This window comes from Notothenia rossii (assembly GCF_949606895.1).
Source record: "Notothenia rossii genome assembly, chromosome: 4".
NCBI lineage: Eukaryota > Metazoa > Chordata > Actinopteri > Perciformes > Nototheniidae > Notothenia > Notothenia rossii.
The window spans coordinates 25,605,024-25,623,934 of NC_136902.1; the positions used below are offsets into that span (position 1 = coordinate 25,605,024).

The window sequence follows — 18,911 nt, forward strand, 5'->3', positions numbered from 1 at the left end:
TTGTCAGATTCTTTGTGAATAGGTCTTACTGAGTTAGGAGTCCTCTCGAGGACTTTTAAGCTCTCCTAAACTTAGGTGCTACTTTTTGGCCTAAAATACTTTGTGAATTGCTCTTAGTGAATAAAATTATGAGTCCTAAATTTAAGACTGACACGCCCATTATGTTTAGGAGTTTCTCCTAAATTCGCCAGTTAGGAGCTACTTTTAGCCCTAAGATCCTTTGTGAATACAACCCCTGGTCTATTCTATTAATGCCATGCCAATCTGTTTTGCACTGGTTAAAGCTTGGAGATGTTTGTCTGCACTGAAAATGAATGATCATGGATTTTGCTGATGTTTTAGTTATTAATCGTGCACAAATATTGAAGATTCTCTGGTAGCAGCTTTCCATAAGTGAGGATATGATTTTGATTTGTTTTTTTTAAAGTTGTAAATTGATAATCTTTGGAGTTTCAAATCTTGGTTGGAAAACTGTGGCCTGGAAAACTGAGAGGGGAGTACTTGAAGAACTAATTGATTTATTAGACATTGGGTCACTTCTGTAGAAAGCTGCTATACTTGCCTCTCCAATCGTCATTCAATCAAAAGCCAACAGATGTTTGCATTGGTGAAAATATATTTTACAAACATACAAAAACAAAATCTATTTACATATACAAAATATAACCATTGTCCTTTTTTAAGATCATTAATTTGATGACCATTCAATATGAATGTGATGTAGCCTAGCATTATGAAAACAAAGTCAGTCAGGAGGATACAAAAGTCAGAGACAAAACGCAGATAACGGAATATTGAGAACAGACAGGTTAAAATATGGAAATGGTGACTTTGTTGGTACTCAAAGTATTGAGATAATACTTGAATTGACAATAATGTTCGGGATCACATATATTCTGATAAACAACAAAAAATACCTTTTTTTCTTTTTGACCTTTGTATGCATCAAGTTCAAACCTGCTTGTTAGGTGTTGTTAAAAGGCATTCTGGGAAAGATTAGAGGTCACAAAGTAGTCAAATAAAAGTGGGTGCACCGAAAAGTTAAACACTTCCCCTCATCAAAAATGACTTTCGGAATTCTTTGAACATCATTTAGTTGTGGTAAAGGAAAGATCCCAGTTTAGGAGACAACCATAGAAACATCAGCAGCAACCGCAGAACAGGATGGAGTAAGGGCAGGCGTAACCGTGGTGACGGCAGCAGAAGGGACAGTTGATGTCGGCATGGTAACCGAGGGCTCGGCGGGGCGAGCAAGAAGTGGTTTGACGAGTTTCATGGGAATAAAGAGGTTGGAGGCACAGTGCTCGCTGAGGTACTCGCCTCCCTTCTCCTCGTACTCCTGCCTGCTGATCCAGCCCTCCCCCCCCGCTGGGTGCTCCAACGCCCAGTCCCTCGCCCCGTACCAGGCATCTAGGGCCGGCTGCGACGCCATGGTTACCTAGAAAAGAGCCAGTCACAGTTCAGATGCATTAACAAAGAGGGTCTAGTATTTTCTACCTTTCTATCAATTAACCTCGGCATTCATTCAGCGAATTTATGTCTCTTGTTATTACACCAAGATTACATTTGGAGCATTTTGGCAGAATGGCCTCGGGAACTTTTAGCTAGATTATGGGTTAGGGTTTACTTTGAACTATTTACTTTACTTTTAACTATACTTCTTAATGAAGTTACATTATGGATAGGTTATATTCTGTGCAAACAAAGACAAAAATCAAGTTCCAGTTCAGAATATTTGTACCTGTATCATTTGCTCGGAACTATATACAGTATATCAATCTCAGAAACAAAAAAACCAAGACATTTCTTTATTGGTCAGTATCGAGGAAGAAGGCGGTGGTTCAGAAGTGAGTGGTTTGGCCCTTTAGGAGTGTGTGGTGATAAATAGGGTTTTAAAGGGACCTAATACCTTGAATTGTGACTGGAAGGGCCTCATAGCCAGCAGCTCTCTCTCCACTCTCTCCTTCATCCCACGGTACAGCATGTTCCCTCCTGTCAGAAACACATTGCTCACCAGCGCCTCCTGCTGCTCTGGAGTGTACCTGTATGACAATATGACATCGGTTTCAAATGTCATTTTCTAATATAAACAAGTTAATATGAGAAATAATGTGTTTAATATGCTAAAAGGAGAGGGTGAAAATACAGTATTTTTGTGTTAGATTAAATAAGAAAGAATATGTTGGTTGTGTCTGCAGGATTTCATTTTCATGTGTTCACATACACCTTATTGTATATGCACGTGTGTTTTGTGCATACACCTGTCCTTCTGTATCATTACCTGGCCAGGACATACTGCAGCGCCTCCATCAGTCCCATCTGCTCCTCTCCTGTCGGCGAGGGCTGAAAGAGGAGCTCTGGACATCGGAGGCGCTCCGTCCCTACGAACAGCTGGTGGTACTCCGCCATGTTGAACACGGGCTGGAGACAAGACCAAATGTTCAGCTTTTGAGCTAAGTGTGCTTCATTGGTGCCATGACACAAAAACATAACACAGGACAAGCGTTCTGCCACACAGTAAAGTGGCAGACAGCTTCCTGCGCAGCATTAATGAGGATCTAAATCTTTATGTAATCCTGAGTCTCTGTGCCACTACCTGAACATGAGCAGGTTTTTCTGGCAGCGTGTCCTCAGGGAAGTCCGGGTCCATCAGCGCCACGCCGTCTCCCTCGTCCATGGGGTGCTCCAGCTCAGACACCTGGCAGAGAGCAAGAGAACAGCCTCAGGCTTCATGTCAGCTGCAGCACATCCAGCGTGATGACATGCAGGTCATTCATTATTATTACATTTGAATGTGATCTCAGCTCTGTGGCTCCTACATGGATCAGCTGCTGTCATTACTCTTCCATTATGTCATTTAAATATGTATCTTTTATTTTATTCTATAACGGGACAACTAATTTGAAACCCAATTCCTCCTGAGATAATTAAAATATTCTGATTACTTTTGTGGACATTTAAAGTGTTGTTTGTCCTCTTGGAAAGCATGTTATTGTTGTTTAAAGCATTTACGTATACAACCAGTAGAGAGGTTTTTATATATCTATGTATATATATATATACTGTATATATGACCCACCTCCGTCTTGCCCTCCGCTCCGTCGCTGTGCAGCAGTTTGTGTCGGCCCTGCTCCACAGCCAGCTGCAGTTTGTTGATGTAGGACTGCAGCTCTTCTGCAGAGTCCATGTTGAGTTCTACCAGGTTCTTATGAAAGTGATCCAGCAGGCCGTCTTCCAGCAGCTCCTGAACAACCAACATCAAATCAAAAACAAAATTGTTAATGCTACTTTTTAAATTGTGGATGTTTTAGAGCAGTGGTTCTCAACTGGTCAGGCCTCGGGACCCACTTTTTACTTGGTCAATAAATCACGACCCAACATTTTAATAATATTTTATGCCATTGTTTGTTTTTCACTTTGTTCTGAAGCTGAACTTGCTGCTCCTCACAGAGAGAAGAGCAAAGAGGAGATAGTCTGTGTGACTTACTTTAAATTGTGGGTAAGGGTAGATATCTCCCATTGTTCTGTGACCTGTCAATCATCAAACAGGGGGTCATATTTCATTATGTGTTCATTTGTATCTGAAGTTGTACCCATGGATGTATAAAGAATAGTTCTACCGCAAAGTTATTCTCCGTGGGAACTTCCGGCAACAATCTTGATTCTGATTGGCCAGAAGACTCGAAAAAACATCAGCAAAGATGTTTTATTGAAAAGATGATCACTACGTGACAGAAGTTTTCAAAGCCGTTTATGGTCTCCGGTACTTCCAGTACAACGCCTACTGCATGCACAGCGTTAGAAAATCGTGCCTTCAAAATAAAAGTTTGACTTTTTCTCCCAAAAAAGATAAATTCCAATTTCTCTTTTTCAATTTATTTTTCTTCACTCACACATCCGCGACCCACTCGAAACGGGTCGGCGACCCACCAGTTGAGAACCTCTGTTTTAGAGTATTTGTCCTAGTATACTATAAGTCTTCCTGCAGTTTATTAAATCTCACACATATAAAAGTCATCTTAAAGACCTAAAGAATACACTTCGTATGATAGAATAGGGCTCTTGCCTGCACGCCCATCAGTCTGTCCAGCTTCTCCTGGTCCTGCAGCAGCTTCTCCTCCCGCCGGCGAGCGTTGATCTCCTGGAGCCGTCGGAGCTGCTGAGCGCGTCTCTCGTGCCGCTCCTCCACGCTCACAGAACCGCCCGGCACCTTCCCCGAGAAGGGGAGCTGCATCCGGTGAACCTCCCGCTCATAAAACTCTGGGCTGCGCCACTTCTCCAGCTCTGGGGAAAACGAAACAAGGAGGGAATGGAAAGTCAATAAAAAAAGAAAGGAAGAAAGTTGACGACCTGGATCCCTTCTGGCCACAGGGAGAAAAATGTATGTCTGTGTTTTTATTAAATAATCAACTATTTAAAAACTTGTCATTACTGTATGTATGCTTTCTACATATATGTTTAGTGTACAATGCTTTGGTACCATTTGTCTGTCATTTAGGTTTTCGTCCACATTACTGCAGTTTGTATAAGAAACTTGGCTTGTTTTCCTTATAATAACATTACACCAACAGCCTCTTTATTTATGATATCTAGTGAAATATCATTAGCTTCCAGACAATTCTGTACATCATTCCTTGAACCTGCATACTATTTATGTGAAATGTCTTATGTTTATTTTGTCCTTGTTTTACTTTGTACTTTTAGGTTTTAGTTCTGTTGTTTGTGCTTTTATTTGAAAACCTTATGCTGCAATCTTGGCCAGGAATAGAAAGAAAAAAAGAGACTTTAAATGTAAATAAGAATATCCTGGTAAAGTAAAACATTTAAGATATAAAATATAGCGTACCGTCTTGATAATCCTCAGCAATGTAACTGTGTTCATGCAGCAGTTCCTCCACGCGGCTCAGAGTGACAGCAGCGAGGTGACCAGGGTATTTCAGCTGCAGGAGGCGCTGCAGGTAGGCCGCTGACTGACTCCCAGCCACGTTCATACGCTTACAGTTCACCGCATCAAACCTGGAATCAAAAGCATATCAAAATCGCGAAATGTTTGTATGATGCATGATGAGAGTCCTTAACAATTTTGGGGATCAAGGACAGACAGGAAAAATCCTTTCTTGGAGAAAAACAAGTAAGAATAAAGTGAACTCTAGAAAAGGACAAACAGACCACATATAAAAGGCTTCCTCACCTGCCATTAATGACTGGCAGGATGTGTGAACAGTGGTATCCTGAGGACAGAACGATGCCGGTGTGAGGCGGCTGGACGCTCCTTTGGGTGTTATTGTGGTAGAAACTGTACAGACTGTCCACTCCATAGGAGACGTACGGGACGTGGTAACACTCAAACAGCAGCTCTGACATCATCTGCCGGCAGTGCAGCGGGTTGCAGGGCGCCTCTGTCACGACGATGGGTTGTGACACACTGCCCTACAAAAGCATGGAGAGAGTAACATTGACTGGTTGTCAGGTAGACTGATGTGTTTGACAGTGACAGATAAAACCATGTTGGCCAAACATTATCAGCATGCATTACTTTATATTCACTTAAAAAACATTTCTCTTTGTGCTCTCATGTGGGTCATTCCTAGCATTCGTTGCCATTTCAGCTAGGGTATTCAAAAATAAAACACATAATTTTTTCCGTGTTGTTTTTAATTTAATCTGAATGATGGGTTGTCAAAGTATAAGACAATACTTCATTGTGCTTCATTTTCCTCGCAATATTTGTATATAATGGAAGAAGTCCAATAAAAAGAGATCTCTCCTACTTGTTAGGCACAGTAATATGGAGTCAATGTGTGACAGGACAGAATATATGGAAAAAAGGTAATTCAATGTTTGATTTTAATTAAAACATCAGTACAAATAATACAAAAATGGTTTCCAAATAAGACACATTTAATATATCTTACAAGTAATTGATATGAGCAAGTTAACACGGAAGTATTGACATTATCATTAGATTTGTGTCATTGAAACAATACTTTATTGATGGTCCCTAGGTGAAACCCTGTCCTTAAAAGCGCGGGCCCGGACGTGAAATAACTTTCCTCTGAAATTGTGAAACTGCGGAAGAACACGCAGCTAGATCCAGAGTGAACGTATTTCGAAGACCCCAACCTTAACGAACACCCGGGGTCTCTCCCCCAGTCCCCTTGCAGCACTAACCTCAGAGCCGATCCCCAGGTGAGCGAACACATGGTCGAACATGAGCTCCTGGATCTCGAAGTTGACCACCACGTTTCGGTCGAACTGGCTCTTCAGCAGCCACCGCAGCGGCTCCAGGTTCGGGATGTCGTTACCGATCTGGGTCTCGCTGCGCGCGGCCCCCCTGCTTCGCGCGGCCACCGACTTGAAGAGAAGCCGCGGAGCCTCGCGCTCCTCCAGCGCCCAGCCGGCCCGGGTCTGGAAGGAGCCGTTATCGATCACTATGGGGGCCGCTGTGGGGGCCAGACTCTGGGAGGGGGGTTCATAAATCGGGTCGGGAGAGGATTTAAAGTCCTGGAAAGAGAAGATTTGATACACCGGTTCATGTTTGGATGCCATTTTGGAAGTGCGTTACTACAAAATACATCCGAGTTGAGTCTGTGTGTCACCCACTGATAGTTCCCAGTTGATTTTAAATACACTATTTATAATAGGGCGACTGTGGCTGTGAGGGAGTGCGGTCGTCTTTCAACCAGAAGGTTGTGGGTTCGATCCCAGCCCATGCAGTCAACATGTCGATGTATCCTTGGGCAAGATACTTAACCCTGAGTTGCTCCCGATGGCATGGCCAACGGTGTGTGAATGTGTGTGAATGTTAGGTCCTAGAGTAAGGTACACTGCTCTGTATGAATGGGTGTGAATGGGTGAATGACATGTAGTATGTAAAGCGCTTTGAGGGGTCTTAAAGACTGGATAAAGCGCTATATAAGTACAGTCCATTTACAGTCCATTTACTATTTCAACATACAGCCAGTGAATCCGCTTGCAAAATCTACAGCAATATAAAAAAAAATATCAGAGTAGAAATGTGTTGATGAATGTAATATAAACGAGGACAACAATAGTGATGTTTTTGCTTGTTTCAAAGTGTGGCACATATACATTCGTATGTTTTTTCTTCTTCTTTACAACTAAACACACTTTTTAGGCAGTATACGAATGTCTTGTGTGTGTTATTGTCGTATTTCTAAGCATTTACATATTCAAAGTTGTGAATTTTGTTTCTATATTCTACCACCAGATGGCGTACTACACTCTTTGAGCCCAAGTCACTCTGAATTAAAGGTCCCATGTCATGGCCATTTCTACTGATCATAATTCCATTGTTAAGGTATACTAGAATAGATTTATATTGTGCAATTTTCCAAACTAACATTGGCTCATACAGCATCTCTGTATAGTATGTGTATTCACCATGGGTATTCACTCTCTGTCCTAAACGGTTTTTTGGAGCTCCTGCCGCCAAACCCCCCCCCCCCCCCCCCGAGCTCACTTTGCTCTGATTGGTCAGCTCGCCCACTCTGTTCTGATCAGGGTCGGCGTCATGGGGGGTCTTGCCACTTTGCCGTTTTTTGTAACCATATAAGTGATAACGTTTCCACTAAAAGTTTTGTGTGTGAAATAAATCAGAAATAAAGAATACAAATATAAAACACAGCCTGAGGTGTACTCACTGCTGCTCTCTGATTGGTGTGTTGCTTGACCAATGACCTTTGTTTTGTTATCATTACGTGGCTGTGGGTGTTTCTCAATCTCGAGTACGCTTGCTTGGTCTTCCGAGCATCTTGCTTCAGAAGCGAGGCAAGAATACTTCCTGGCATTTGGAAAACAAAGAGTGGAACAGGCTAGCAAGTATTCAGGTGTGCGTCATATGAGAGGCCCCGCCTTACATTTTCCGCCACAGATTTGGGAAAATTGGTCCGTGCGCAAAGCATTTTAGGGATTTTAAGACCGCGGAGTGCAGCCTCGAAATTTCACCAAACGAAGTACGCCAGGCTCGGTAGATTTCCAAGTATGCTGGACATTGGAACAGTGCTTCGGCAGCACTCGATGACGTAGTATGCTTGAAATAGTGGCCCTTGAGCAGCTTTACTCGCGATTGAGAAACACCCTGTGTGTTTAGATAAGGCTGAGTGTGTGTGTGAGGGAAAAAGAAAATCTCCAACGAGGCTTTCTGGAGCAGCATAGACAGGTCTTTTCTGTGTTAGAGTTTTACTCGCTACAGTACTTTGAGGGTTTGTGACTTTGCAGACCGTTTACATGCATAAAAAGCTACATAACACACAAGGGGACGGGTAATAACCAGAAAAAGCATGTCATGGGACCTTTAAGACACATTGTTTCATTGTAGTATATTTCAAGGAAAGACCTATTTATTTTTTCGGTCAGGATCTGTATAAGCATCACATTTAAAATCTTCTTTTTCGTATTTAAACATGCTAGGAAACTGCAATACTAGATTTTAGATTACCTTTTTTAGATTGAATATTGTTGCCCAGTCGGATGGAACTCATGCTGTGCATTTTAATTTCTTTAGTGGAGAGAGCCAAAAATCTCAATTTTTAATAAATAAGGTAGAAATGTTAAACATATTTTTCAGAGCCATTTCTGGTGAATATGCAGTCAAAAAGGGATGTTTCACTGCCATTCTCTTATCATCAAATGTTGGGTGAACTGAAAAATATGATAGAAACGTAGGAGAACATTTTGAAGCCAGATTGAAACCATGTGAACAGACATTTCCCCTCAGGCCCTGAGATCCCTGATTCCTCTCCGTCTGCCCTCCTGTTACTCTCAGCTGACCGAGTGAAGCCTCAGCTGGTGATGTGGGACACCTGCACATGTTAGCTACTGTACACACACCCCAGTCTGTGAAAACTCAGACCATTCCCTCAATGCTCTGCTCGTGTGGGAAATCTCACACTCTGATTTAGGTTATCCTGAACTGCATGATCTAAAGCAATTAACAATGCTCTAATGGTTCAAGAGTAGCTTTAGTTTATTTGGCTACAGTAAGCTAACAAATGTACCAAACAGGCTACACAAATACTGCTGCCTGCTGTTCTTCCAGAATATTTGACATTTCGTTTATCATAGCAGTTTTCATCCTATTTCAATGATTGGCTGAATTTGTTCTTGCCTTGTTTTATGTTTTATATGTGGTGACCAGTGCAAATCGTAAAAGCAAATTTGAAATTACTGATTGTTAGAGCCCTTTAATGCTGCCACATCCATCTTTACACTGAGAAAACTGAAATGTTGACTTTTAATTATATGTATTATGTCAACACATTTCTCATAACTGTATTTGGCAATAATATTGAGTTGAACCTAATATTTTGTATTTAAACCTAATACTATTGCTTTCAACTAACCCAAGTAATGTGAAATCTGTTGACATACAATATTTAATTTAAGTGAATTTTCAGTGTTTTTAGAGAATCTGCTGTCCACCCCACAGCACATTTGAATACTTATCAAAACCTCAGATGTGACAAAAAGGTCAGGCATTTATGTATAAAAATATAGTGCTGGAGAGTGCAGTCATATTTCATAGCTTCTCCCGTTTGAACATTTCACTCAGTCTACTGCTATATATACATTTAGTGGGAATGCCCCAGCTGAATTACACATTTGGATACATTTAATTCCTTCTCTTAGGAATAATTACATTTTTAAATTAATGATGTCTAATATTGCCATTGTTTTACCTTGACACTATATTGGCCTTAAGAAAATGCAAGTGATGAGTGCTAAAGTGTGTTTTCCGGTGGGGTTTATTTCCTGGGTAGCACACACATTTGGGAGCAGAGGATGAAAGGGATGAAGGAAGGGAAGTGTGTGAGAGGGGTGTTACTGTATGAAGCTTGATGGTGTGTCACTGAAGCACGAGCACAGTTCACTGCTCAGGCACAAAGCTCTAAGTGACTGCCGGCCCCCTCCTCCTGATGCTAATAAGCAGATCTGGGTCAGCTCACCCTCTCGCACACACACACGGTTACATACCCACTGGTAAGACACACACACACACACACACACACACACACACACACACACACACACACACACACACACACACACATACACACACACATACACATACACACACACACACACACACACACACACACACATCCCCACCCACACAAACATGCACATACGGTCACAAACTCAAATAAACCCCCACCAAGTCTCTCTCCTCTCCAACACACACACATTGACGTCCATCCCTCCCAGGAAGCAAGACGTGACATTGTGTCGCTGTCTGTGCACGACGCTCGCAGCCCTCTGCTTGTTGTGCTTGTCATCCAGCAGTGATGAGGTGCAGGGGGAACTAATAGGCTACAAGCACTCTGGGACTGACACGCGTGATGCCAGGCAGCCTCCATTTTGTGGAGGAATGAGCAGACTGTGATTTCCCACTGATGGGGAGGGGAAGGAAGGGGGGAAATGTTGGATAGGGTCAAATATGTTTAGTGTTTATGATTAATTAAACGATTAAATAATGTCTTATTTTTTTTTATTACTTTACCATTATTCTTGTTAAGTATCTTGTACATCTTTGGTAGTCCCTTCTGAAACTGATGTGTTTTAAAAGAGACATTTGTGGAAAATAAACGTTAACAAAAGAAGAGCTAACTTAATACTCTCTTATTTATATGAAATATTTTTGTATAAGCGCATTTTTTATTGCACAAGGGTACATTGGCATGCTCACTTCCAGAACATATTGAGGGTTTGCAACGCCCCCTCAAAGGCTGTTTTGTGGAGGCAAGATGCTCTTTGCAGGATAAAAAAACATCTGTCAGTGACGATTATGTTTGTGATTATGAATCACAGCATTATGAAGTCTTTTCCATTCAGTCCACCATGAAAACACATAATTGCTTTTGTAAACATGAGTCCTTTTTTCCATTTAAAATTCATATTAGTGGCCTTGTGTACGTTTATTGGGATGACCTTAATTCACGTAAATTATAACGTGACATGTGGGAGTTAGAGGCTGAACACAGACTAGAAAATAGAAAGCTTAGTGTGTATGTGTGTGTTGAATTTGTGTGGGTGTGTGTGTGTGTGTGTGTGTGTGTGTGTGTGTGTGTGTGTGTGTGTGTGTGTGTGTGTGTGTGTGTGTGTGTGTGTGTGTGTGTGTGTGTGTGTGTGTGTGTGTGTGTGTGTGTGTGTGTGTGTGTGAGAGAGAGAGAGAGAGAGTGAAGGAATGACAGAAGAAGGAGGAGAGGCCAGTTTATGTAATGATCGTGACTCTGAGCACTTCTGATATATCAGAGCCACACTGCGGACAAAACCCCCCGCAACCTCCATGACTCCTCCACACCCTGTCACGCCTGCAAACACACAAACACACACACACACACACACACACACACACACACACACACACACACACACACACACACACACACACACACACATTCTTCCTCTTTGACACTGTACACATACACTCTTTCTCTCAAACACACACACACACACACACACACACACACACACACACACACACACACACACACACACACACACACACACACACACACACACACACACACACACACACACCACACAAATAATCTGTCACTATCGTTCTCTTCAGTCTCTGACCCTGTAAGCCAAGCAGATATTTTTGGGCCAATGAGTGATTAATGTGTTTGTGCACCTGCCACTATACATGCATTCATGAATGTGTTTGAGGTATTTTTCTAAAAATACTAGCATTTTAATTTATTAGTATTTATTTGTGTGCATGTGTGATCAGTCAAAGTAGTTAAAACACTTTTTAGACCACAATAATACTCAGTTGGTGCTCTGTGAAATTGTTACAAGGGGCCCTGGTAGTTTCAATATGCCTCAGAAAAACAGTCACAGCTGACACAGCAGCACCATGGACAGCAGCACTGATTTTTACTGGTGTTTGTGTGAGAAAGAGAGAGAGGATATTTCTACTTCTTCTTTCTTTTATACCAATAATATCAATTAGTATTTGTAATGTAATAGTGTGTGTGTGTGTGTGTGTGTGTGTGTGTGTGTGTGTGTGTGTGTGTGTGTGTGTGTGTGTGTGTGTGTGTGTGTGTGTGTGTGTGTGTGCAGAAAATATTTTTTTTATGGTTTAAACAAATTTCTTGAGACATTTCAGACAAAGTTGTCATCCAATGTTTGTTTTTTGTTCGTTTGGTTATTCACTACAGTCAAACTAAAGGTTTTTGTCTTAAATGTTTTAATTCTCCTTCCACCCAGGCAGTTTTCTAAAATCTCAACATACACTCACATGCACATACCCTGTCCAATTACTGTGGCCATGGCAACTATCAGAGATTATTGCTTGCAGTCAGCACTTCGCGGCTGTTAGAGGAAGCTAAGCCCCTCCGTATCTCAGGCCTACACACACTCACCCATAAACACACTCAAACGGGTGTTCTTGCGAGCATACACTCCCATCTCTGAGTGTCTCTTGCCGTCTCTCTCTCTCTCTCTCTCTCTCTCTCTCTCTCTCTCTCTCACACACACACACACACACACACACACACACACACACACACACACACACACACACAGAATGAGCCTGAATTAATCCTTCTCTTTGTAGCCTTAGAAGCTAAATTGGTCGCTCCAGCAACCACAAAAAAAGCCATTTCAGAGAAAAAAGGCAGACTTAAAATCCATTTTGTCGTGAGGAAGTATATCTGGAAGAGAGAATTTATTGTGGTCGGGTATTTGTTTTTTTCAATATCGAGTGTAAATTCGCAAACAATATTATGTAGGCTACGACGTTATTTGTCTGCATGTATTTCTCTCATATTTGAAGATGTAAACGCAGTATTTTTTTTTCATAATTAGGGTGAGGCAGCATGTATTTCGCGTGCTTGCGTTTTTGTGTGTGCGTGTGTGTGTGATATTTGCTGCGGATCCTCTGTCCCAGCGTCAGCCCGGGGTCTGTGCATGTGATGGGGGAGGGAGAGACGCCTCAAGGACTCTCCCTGCTTCCTCACTGTCCCACACACACACACACACACACATACACACACACACACACACACCCACACACATACACACACACACACACACACACACACACACACACACACACACACACACGTGGGTGCACATACCCCCAGACATGGATGACACACACTCACTAACAAACATTGTGTTGGCCTGAGCACAAATAGCAGCTGCCAAAGCAGCCCAAGCCAAGCATGAAAATATGCGGAACTTTCTCTGTCCTCTGGCTGGTTTCTAAATTTAGACCATCCATGTTGCGTTTTTCTGTCTTGCAATGCTGCCCGTAATGTATTGTATTTCTTCCAACATGTCTCTGTTTGACCATTTCAATCAACCTCGGATCCCTAATTAACGTGTTTTTTAAAAATACTTTTGAAAAGCTTAGAAACGGCTTTGAGAGAGAAACCATTTTCTTTGTCAGCCTTTCTGCCACAGCGGGCTACATATCTGCTAGCAGGCTGCAAAAATGTGATGACACATTTGCTCAGCCGTGTCACAGCAGATTATGGAGGAAGAGACGAGGTACTTCGTATTCCCGAGGATTAGAGGTGGAGAGGAAATGACTTTACCCTTGAGATTTGTTTCCAATGTGCACTGCAGACATTTAGTAAATATACAAGATCACAAATAAATATGGGTTTTAGTGCATGATAAATGGGTGGATTCTGTTTTTTGTTTTACTCAGTTTGAAAGTGAAAAGGCTGAGGAGGAGTCTGACAGTCTTTCAGTGTTTAAGGAGCTTTCCGTGGTGCTGTCGAGCTCTGCGGCATGCAGGCCAGCTGCAGGATGTTCATCATATCAGCAACGAGTTGCATCCCTTCACAGCCTGCTGAACATGCTCATCTGGCATCAAGCTGTTTAATGAGCTGGAAACTTAAAATCTGTACACGTATGCATTTGTCAAAAATATAAACAAGCAGATCGGAAAATCATTTTGGCAATCATTTAAATGTTTTACATTTAAGATAGGGCCCATGTTGTATGGCAATACATGTATTCCCCCCGGTCTGTTTATAAGAACACATCAAATTAAAATATTGGAATATGCATTGAAATATTTTCTGTCTATTCCCTCAATTTTAAAAACGTAATTTCATAATTCCTTAAAAATATTAATCTACCCTTGAAATGTAAGGCCTTTTGTCTTAACATTACAGAAAATACATGCACCGTGCTACTGCGGCTCTGTGTGACGCATATGTTGCAGTTCGCATGCATCAGTTCACAATGTAAGATTTATTTCACATGTTAAAATACATTTGAGCAGGTCAGACGGAACAGTCTACATTTTTTCTAACGAAAAAAACTCTATAAAGCGAATTTATATAGACGCCGTTTTATTTGCTGCATTGAACACATCGAACATTTTGAAAATACAACTGTAGCTCTGTATGTAATAATGTAAACAAATGAAGACTATGTTTTCATTCAATAAATGTTAGAGAGTTATTGAGCATGACTATTTGGTTTGAAAACATCGCATTTTGACCTGTTGATATGCAATCAGGTGAAATGTTTGATCTCTTCATTCATGGAAATGTCACGAGCGATTCTGTAATAATGTCTTTAAATGCCCGGGTTATCCTCGCGAGTCGTGATTACTGGTGAATTAAAGACTCTCTCTTTCTCTCTCTCTCTTTCTCCCTCTCTACTCCCTCTCTTTCTCCCTCTCTCTCTCTCCCTCCCTCTCTCCCTCTTTCTCTCTCGTGACAGTTCTGTTATGCGCGAGCTGTTTCTCTGCCACTCTATGCGGACACGTGCACGCTCCTCTCTTTTCGGTGATGCAGTCAGAGATTCCAGCGCTCGTGCTCCACAGGACGCCCAACTGAAAAAAAGTGCTAATTTATATATATTTTTTAAGACAAATTAGGACCAATTTCCCTCCTGTCTCTTTTTTGGGCCGTTTCTTCGTTGATGCAGATACCAAGGAGCATTATTTGAGGGAGTACTATGGATGAGCAAGCGAAGAAAAGCGGCTGAGGATTGTTAACGGTTTGGATGAAACGGAGGGTAAGCTTACTTTGCGACGACATCGAAGAGGCAACAGGCATGACTTTACTGTAGCAGCTCAAACAAGAGAAACATCACCCTGCATGCATCTGCCTCTCTGCTCTTTACTCGGTAGTATCATTTTCAATTGAAGAACGTAATTTATTGGGGTAACGATGGCTCACCTAATACGACACAAGCTCTCCAACAAACTGACCAATGCGGCCCACACGGTGTCCAACAAATCCCAGGCCAAGGTCAGCGGGGTGTTCGCCCGGCTGGGCTTCCAGGCCGCCACGGACGAGGAGGGTGTGGGGTTCGCCGAGTGCGACGACTTGGATTATGACTACAGGCAAGGGATGCAAATGGATGTCCTCCAGGGAGAAGATGAGGGGGGACAGGTGGAGGGCGAGGGGGAGCTGGATGGAGACAGCCACTACCAGAGAGACGGCACCGGCCACGCGCCAGGCCTGAAGACAGGAGGCTCTCTGGACGAGGAGAAGCCAAAGATCACGACGTGGGAAGCAGGCTGGAACGTCACCAACGCCATCCAGGTAAACTGCTCTCATCCTGCATGTCTGCATGCTGAGACCCCGTCTGGTGCATGGCTGAGGCCTGCAGCAGGACCAAAAGTCACCTTGAAGATTTTCATTTTTTAAGATTTATTTCTAGAATTCCAGATTTTATTTAGTGTGGGATGCGCATGATTTCCCATTATTAAAGATAAGAAAAAAAGCAATATGTTCTAACAAATATGCTGAGCTTTAAATGTCTTTAAACATGTTTAAATGTTATGATGATTTAATGCAAGCTTCAATTCAACGTTTATTTCATGGTTTGAGAGTGGATTCGTTGCAGCCAATGGGTGTTAGGATTTATTTATTCAAATCTTTTTATCAGTGGGGCTGCAGGCCGGGCCTGCTGCCTTTGATAGTCCCGAGGCTGAATGGCCCTGCACGTGCTTATCAGCGTCTCCATCAAATTGAAAATGTAATCAATTAAATGTAACATTTCGTTTTTACATTGTCTTTTTAATTGTGTTAATTCGATCCAGCACAGCCTGCTCAAACGAAAGGGCCGATTTTCAAGGGCATGGCTTGTGGTACAATTTATTTTGTGAGGAAAACATAGAAAATGAATATAATTAAGACTTTTCTGCGATGCATTGTAAAAAATATATATCCGTTTTTTTATTACTGTTATTATGTAAGAGGTGAGCTGTTTGAGCCGTTGCATGCCGGGTGCTCGGCCTGTCACTGTGATGCGGGCCTCGTCCATTAACTGCGCCTCTCTGTCCGCAGGGCATGTTCGTCCTCGGCCTTCCGTACGCTATCCTCCACGGTGGCTACCTCGGTCTCTTCCTCATTATCTTCGCCGCTGTGGTGTGCTGCTACACCGGGAAAATCCTAATCGCGTGTCTGTATGAGGAGGACGAGGACGGAAGGCAAGTGCGCGTGAGGGACTCCTACGTTGACATCGCCAATGCCTGCTGCGCGCCCCGCTTCCCCGCGCTGGGCGGGCACGTCGTGAACGTGGCTCAGATCATCGAGCTGGTCATGACGTGCATCCTGTATGTGGTGGTCAGCGGAAACCTGATGGTCAACAGCTTCCCGGGGTTCCCCGTCTCCCAGAAAGCCTGGTCCGTGGTGGCCACGGTCGCGCTCCTGCCGTGCGCGTTCCTGAAGAACCTGAAGGCCGTGTCCAAGTTCAGCTTGCTCTGCACTCTCGCGCACTTCGTCATTAACGTCCTCGTGATCGCCTACTGCCTCTCCAGGGCACGCGACTGGGCCTGGGATAAGGTCAAGTTTTACATCGACGTTAAGAAGTTCCCCATCTCCATCGGCATCATCGTGTTCAGCTACACCTCCCAGATCTTCCTCCCCTCCCTGGAGGGAAACATGTCGAAACCCAGCGAGTTCCACTGCATGATGGACTGGACTCACATCTCCGCCTGCGTCCTGAAGGGCCTCTTCGCCCTGGTGGCGTACTTGACTTGGGCAGACGCCACCAAAGAGGTCATCACAGATAACCTGCCTTCCACCATCCGGGCTGTGGTGAACATCTTCCTCGTGTCCAAGGCGCTGTTGTCCTACCCGCTGCCCTTCTTTGCTGCAGTGGAGGTCCTGGAGAAATCCTTTTTTCAGGATGGCGGGAGAGCCATGTTCCCTGACTGCTACGGCCCTACTGGGCAGTTGAAATCCTGGGGTCTGGGCCTGCGAATTGGCCTGGTGGTGTTCACCCTGCTTATGGCCGTCTTTGTCCCCCATTTTGCCCTCCTTATGGGTTTAACTGGGAGCCTCACCGGGGCTGGCCTGTGCTTCCTCCTGCCAAGCCTCTTCCACCTGAAGCTCCAGTGGAGGAAGCTCCTGTGGCACCACGTCTTCTTTGACGTTGCCATTTTTGTTATTGGGGGCATATGCGCCATATCTGGCTTCATTCACTCGGTTGAAGGGCTCATAGAGGCGTACACGTACGATCTCCACGACTGAGAGCTTCAGAGATGACCTTTATTGAATGGTGATGTCTTGAAATGCCGCACTCCGGCAGGTTGTCATGACGCAGACCTTATTACAACAACACGTTAGCCACTTGACAAAGAAGCTCGTGAGAAGGATTATTTGTGTGAAATGTACATCTTTTTATTTTGCCTTCGTGAAAATGTGCAATAATGAACTCTACAATCATAGTGTAAAGTAGTCTACTCATTCCAGAAAACATGTTTTATTCACTGGAAAGACAAGCTCCGCATAAAAAAGGGGGAGGGGGGTGGGGGGTGGCGAATACGCGGGGATTTACATGTCCAGGTATCAGTCTTCATACAAAGTTGTCAAAGATCCAGTAAAAATATCCGCCATGGGTCTTACTGTGAGTGTGTACGTGTTTATATTTGGGAATGAAATAAGTGAAAACAATGGAGTGAATATGTTATGAGCTGCTTGAAATTTCATTAATCCCATCAGAGAAAATATGACAACAAGGCACCAATCAGGTACTGGGTGGATCATAATAATAATAAACAATGAAAACCGTATGTGTAGTTGTTTAAACAGAATTTATTTATTTCAGTTCGTTTTTGTGTTTTATTTTCCATCTTTTGCCTATAGTAGTCTTCGTTGGCTTGTTTGTTTTCTTGGTGTTTCAAGTGTCATTCTGGATGAAGTGATTTCAAAGTGCAAGCTGGTGCAAAGTGGGTCCTAATTGTGTTATATGAAGAAAAAAAAGTCTGATAATATTCTCTTCCTATTGAACTTGTTAAATGTGATTTAATGGAACTAATCATGGTGTGTGAGACCAAGAGTATTTGTTGAATTAAGAGATAAATAAATTAAATATTTTATGGCTGGTGATTCTAATGTTTCCTTGAAATGTAGCCAGGGATGGCCGAGGAGCCTTTTTATTTTTAATTGTTATGTTCTCGAGAACAGCTACATTTGCCCAATTAGACAGTTTCCCAAAGTTAGCATATCTACAAAACATCATGTTAGTCGTTTATTTAAAAAAAAAAAACGATTAAAAGCTAGTAAAATAATGAAACTTAATACAAAATATATTCTTTTTAAATAAGGAAAAACTATTAACACTAGTTTGATTGACATTCCCTTTAATGCACAAAACAAATAAAAAACAGAGATATTGCCTTTGCACATGAACCCTTCACATAGCACACTGCATGAAAACCTGGCACTGCTCTCTTTAGGTTTGTATTCATCGTCCCAGGGGGATATTTGTTTCCACGGCTAACAACAGACATACACCCAGCAAAACAGCACACCAGGGATTACAGAACATACAGACATCAACATATTTACAATTAATATCTGTTGATATATCATTGGAAATATTGAAGTCAGATGTGAATTCAGGATGTAAAGTCAGCATAGAGAAGATCATTTTCACATCCTTTTTCATGATACTCCACC

At 42.6% G+C, this 18,911-nt stretch overlaps 2 protein-coding genes across 2 annotated transcripts; one reads left to right on the top strand and one right to left on the bottom strand.

The window, feature by feature from the left end:
- Positions 1 to 598: 598 nt before the first annotated feature.
- Positions 599 to 6,609, bottom strand: actr5 (actin related protein 5). The gene is made up of 9 exons (XM_079678812.1): positions 6,172 to 6,609; positions 5,192 to 5,430; positions 4,847 to 5,016; positions 4,067 to 4,284; positions 3,080 to 3,244; positions 2,597 to 2,698; positions 2,282 to 2,421; positions 1,910 to 2,042; positions 599 to 1,438 (listed from the first exon to the last, which is right to left on the bottom strand). The coding sequence occupies exons 1-9, from the start codon at positions 6,547 to 6,549 to the stop codon at positions 1,121 to 1,123; spliced, it is 1,863 nt and encodes a 620-aa protein (XP_079534938.1). The 5' UTR covers positions 6,550 to 6,609; the 3' UTR covers positions 599 to 1,120.
- An 8,153-nt stretch (positions 6,610 to 14,762) lies between these two features.
- LOC307034631 (vesicular inhibitory amino acid transporter-like) lies at positions 14,763 to 18,338 on the top strand. Its single transcript, XM_079673456.1, has 2 exons — positions 14,763 to 15,545; positions 16,293 to 18,338. The coding sequence occupies exons 1-2, from the start codon at positions 15,168 to 15,170 to the stop codon at positions 17,478 to 17,480; spliced, it is 1,566 nt and encodes a 521-aa protein (XP_079529582.1). The 5' UTR covers positions 14,763 to 15,167; the 3' UTR covers positions 17,481 to 18,338.
- The last annotated feature ends 573 nt before the right edge of the window (positions 18,339 to 18,911 follow it).

Coding starts and splice junctions, on each gene's coding strand:
- actr5 (XM_079678812.1), bottom strand. CDS start 6,549: ATGGCATCCAAACATGAACCGGTGTATCAAATCTTCTCTTTCCAGGAC. Junction 3,245..4,066: donor ACAGACTGATGGGCGTGCAG/GCAAGAGCCCTA, acceptor TTGGTTGTTCAG/GAGCTGCTGGAAGACGGCCT. Junction 2,699..3,079: donor GAGCGGAGGGCAAGACGGAG/GTGGGTCATATA, acceptor GCTCTCTGCCAG/GTGTCTGAGCTGGAGCACCC.
- LOC307034631 (XM_079673456.1), top strand. CDS start 15,168: ATGGCTCACCTAATACGACACAAGCTCTCCAACAAACTGACCAATGCG. Junction 15,546..16,292: donor ACGTCACCAACGCCATCCAG/GTAAACTGCTCT, acceptor CTCTGTCCGCAG/GGCATGTTCGTCCTCGGCCT.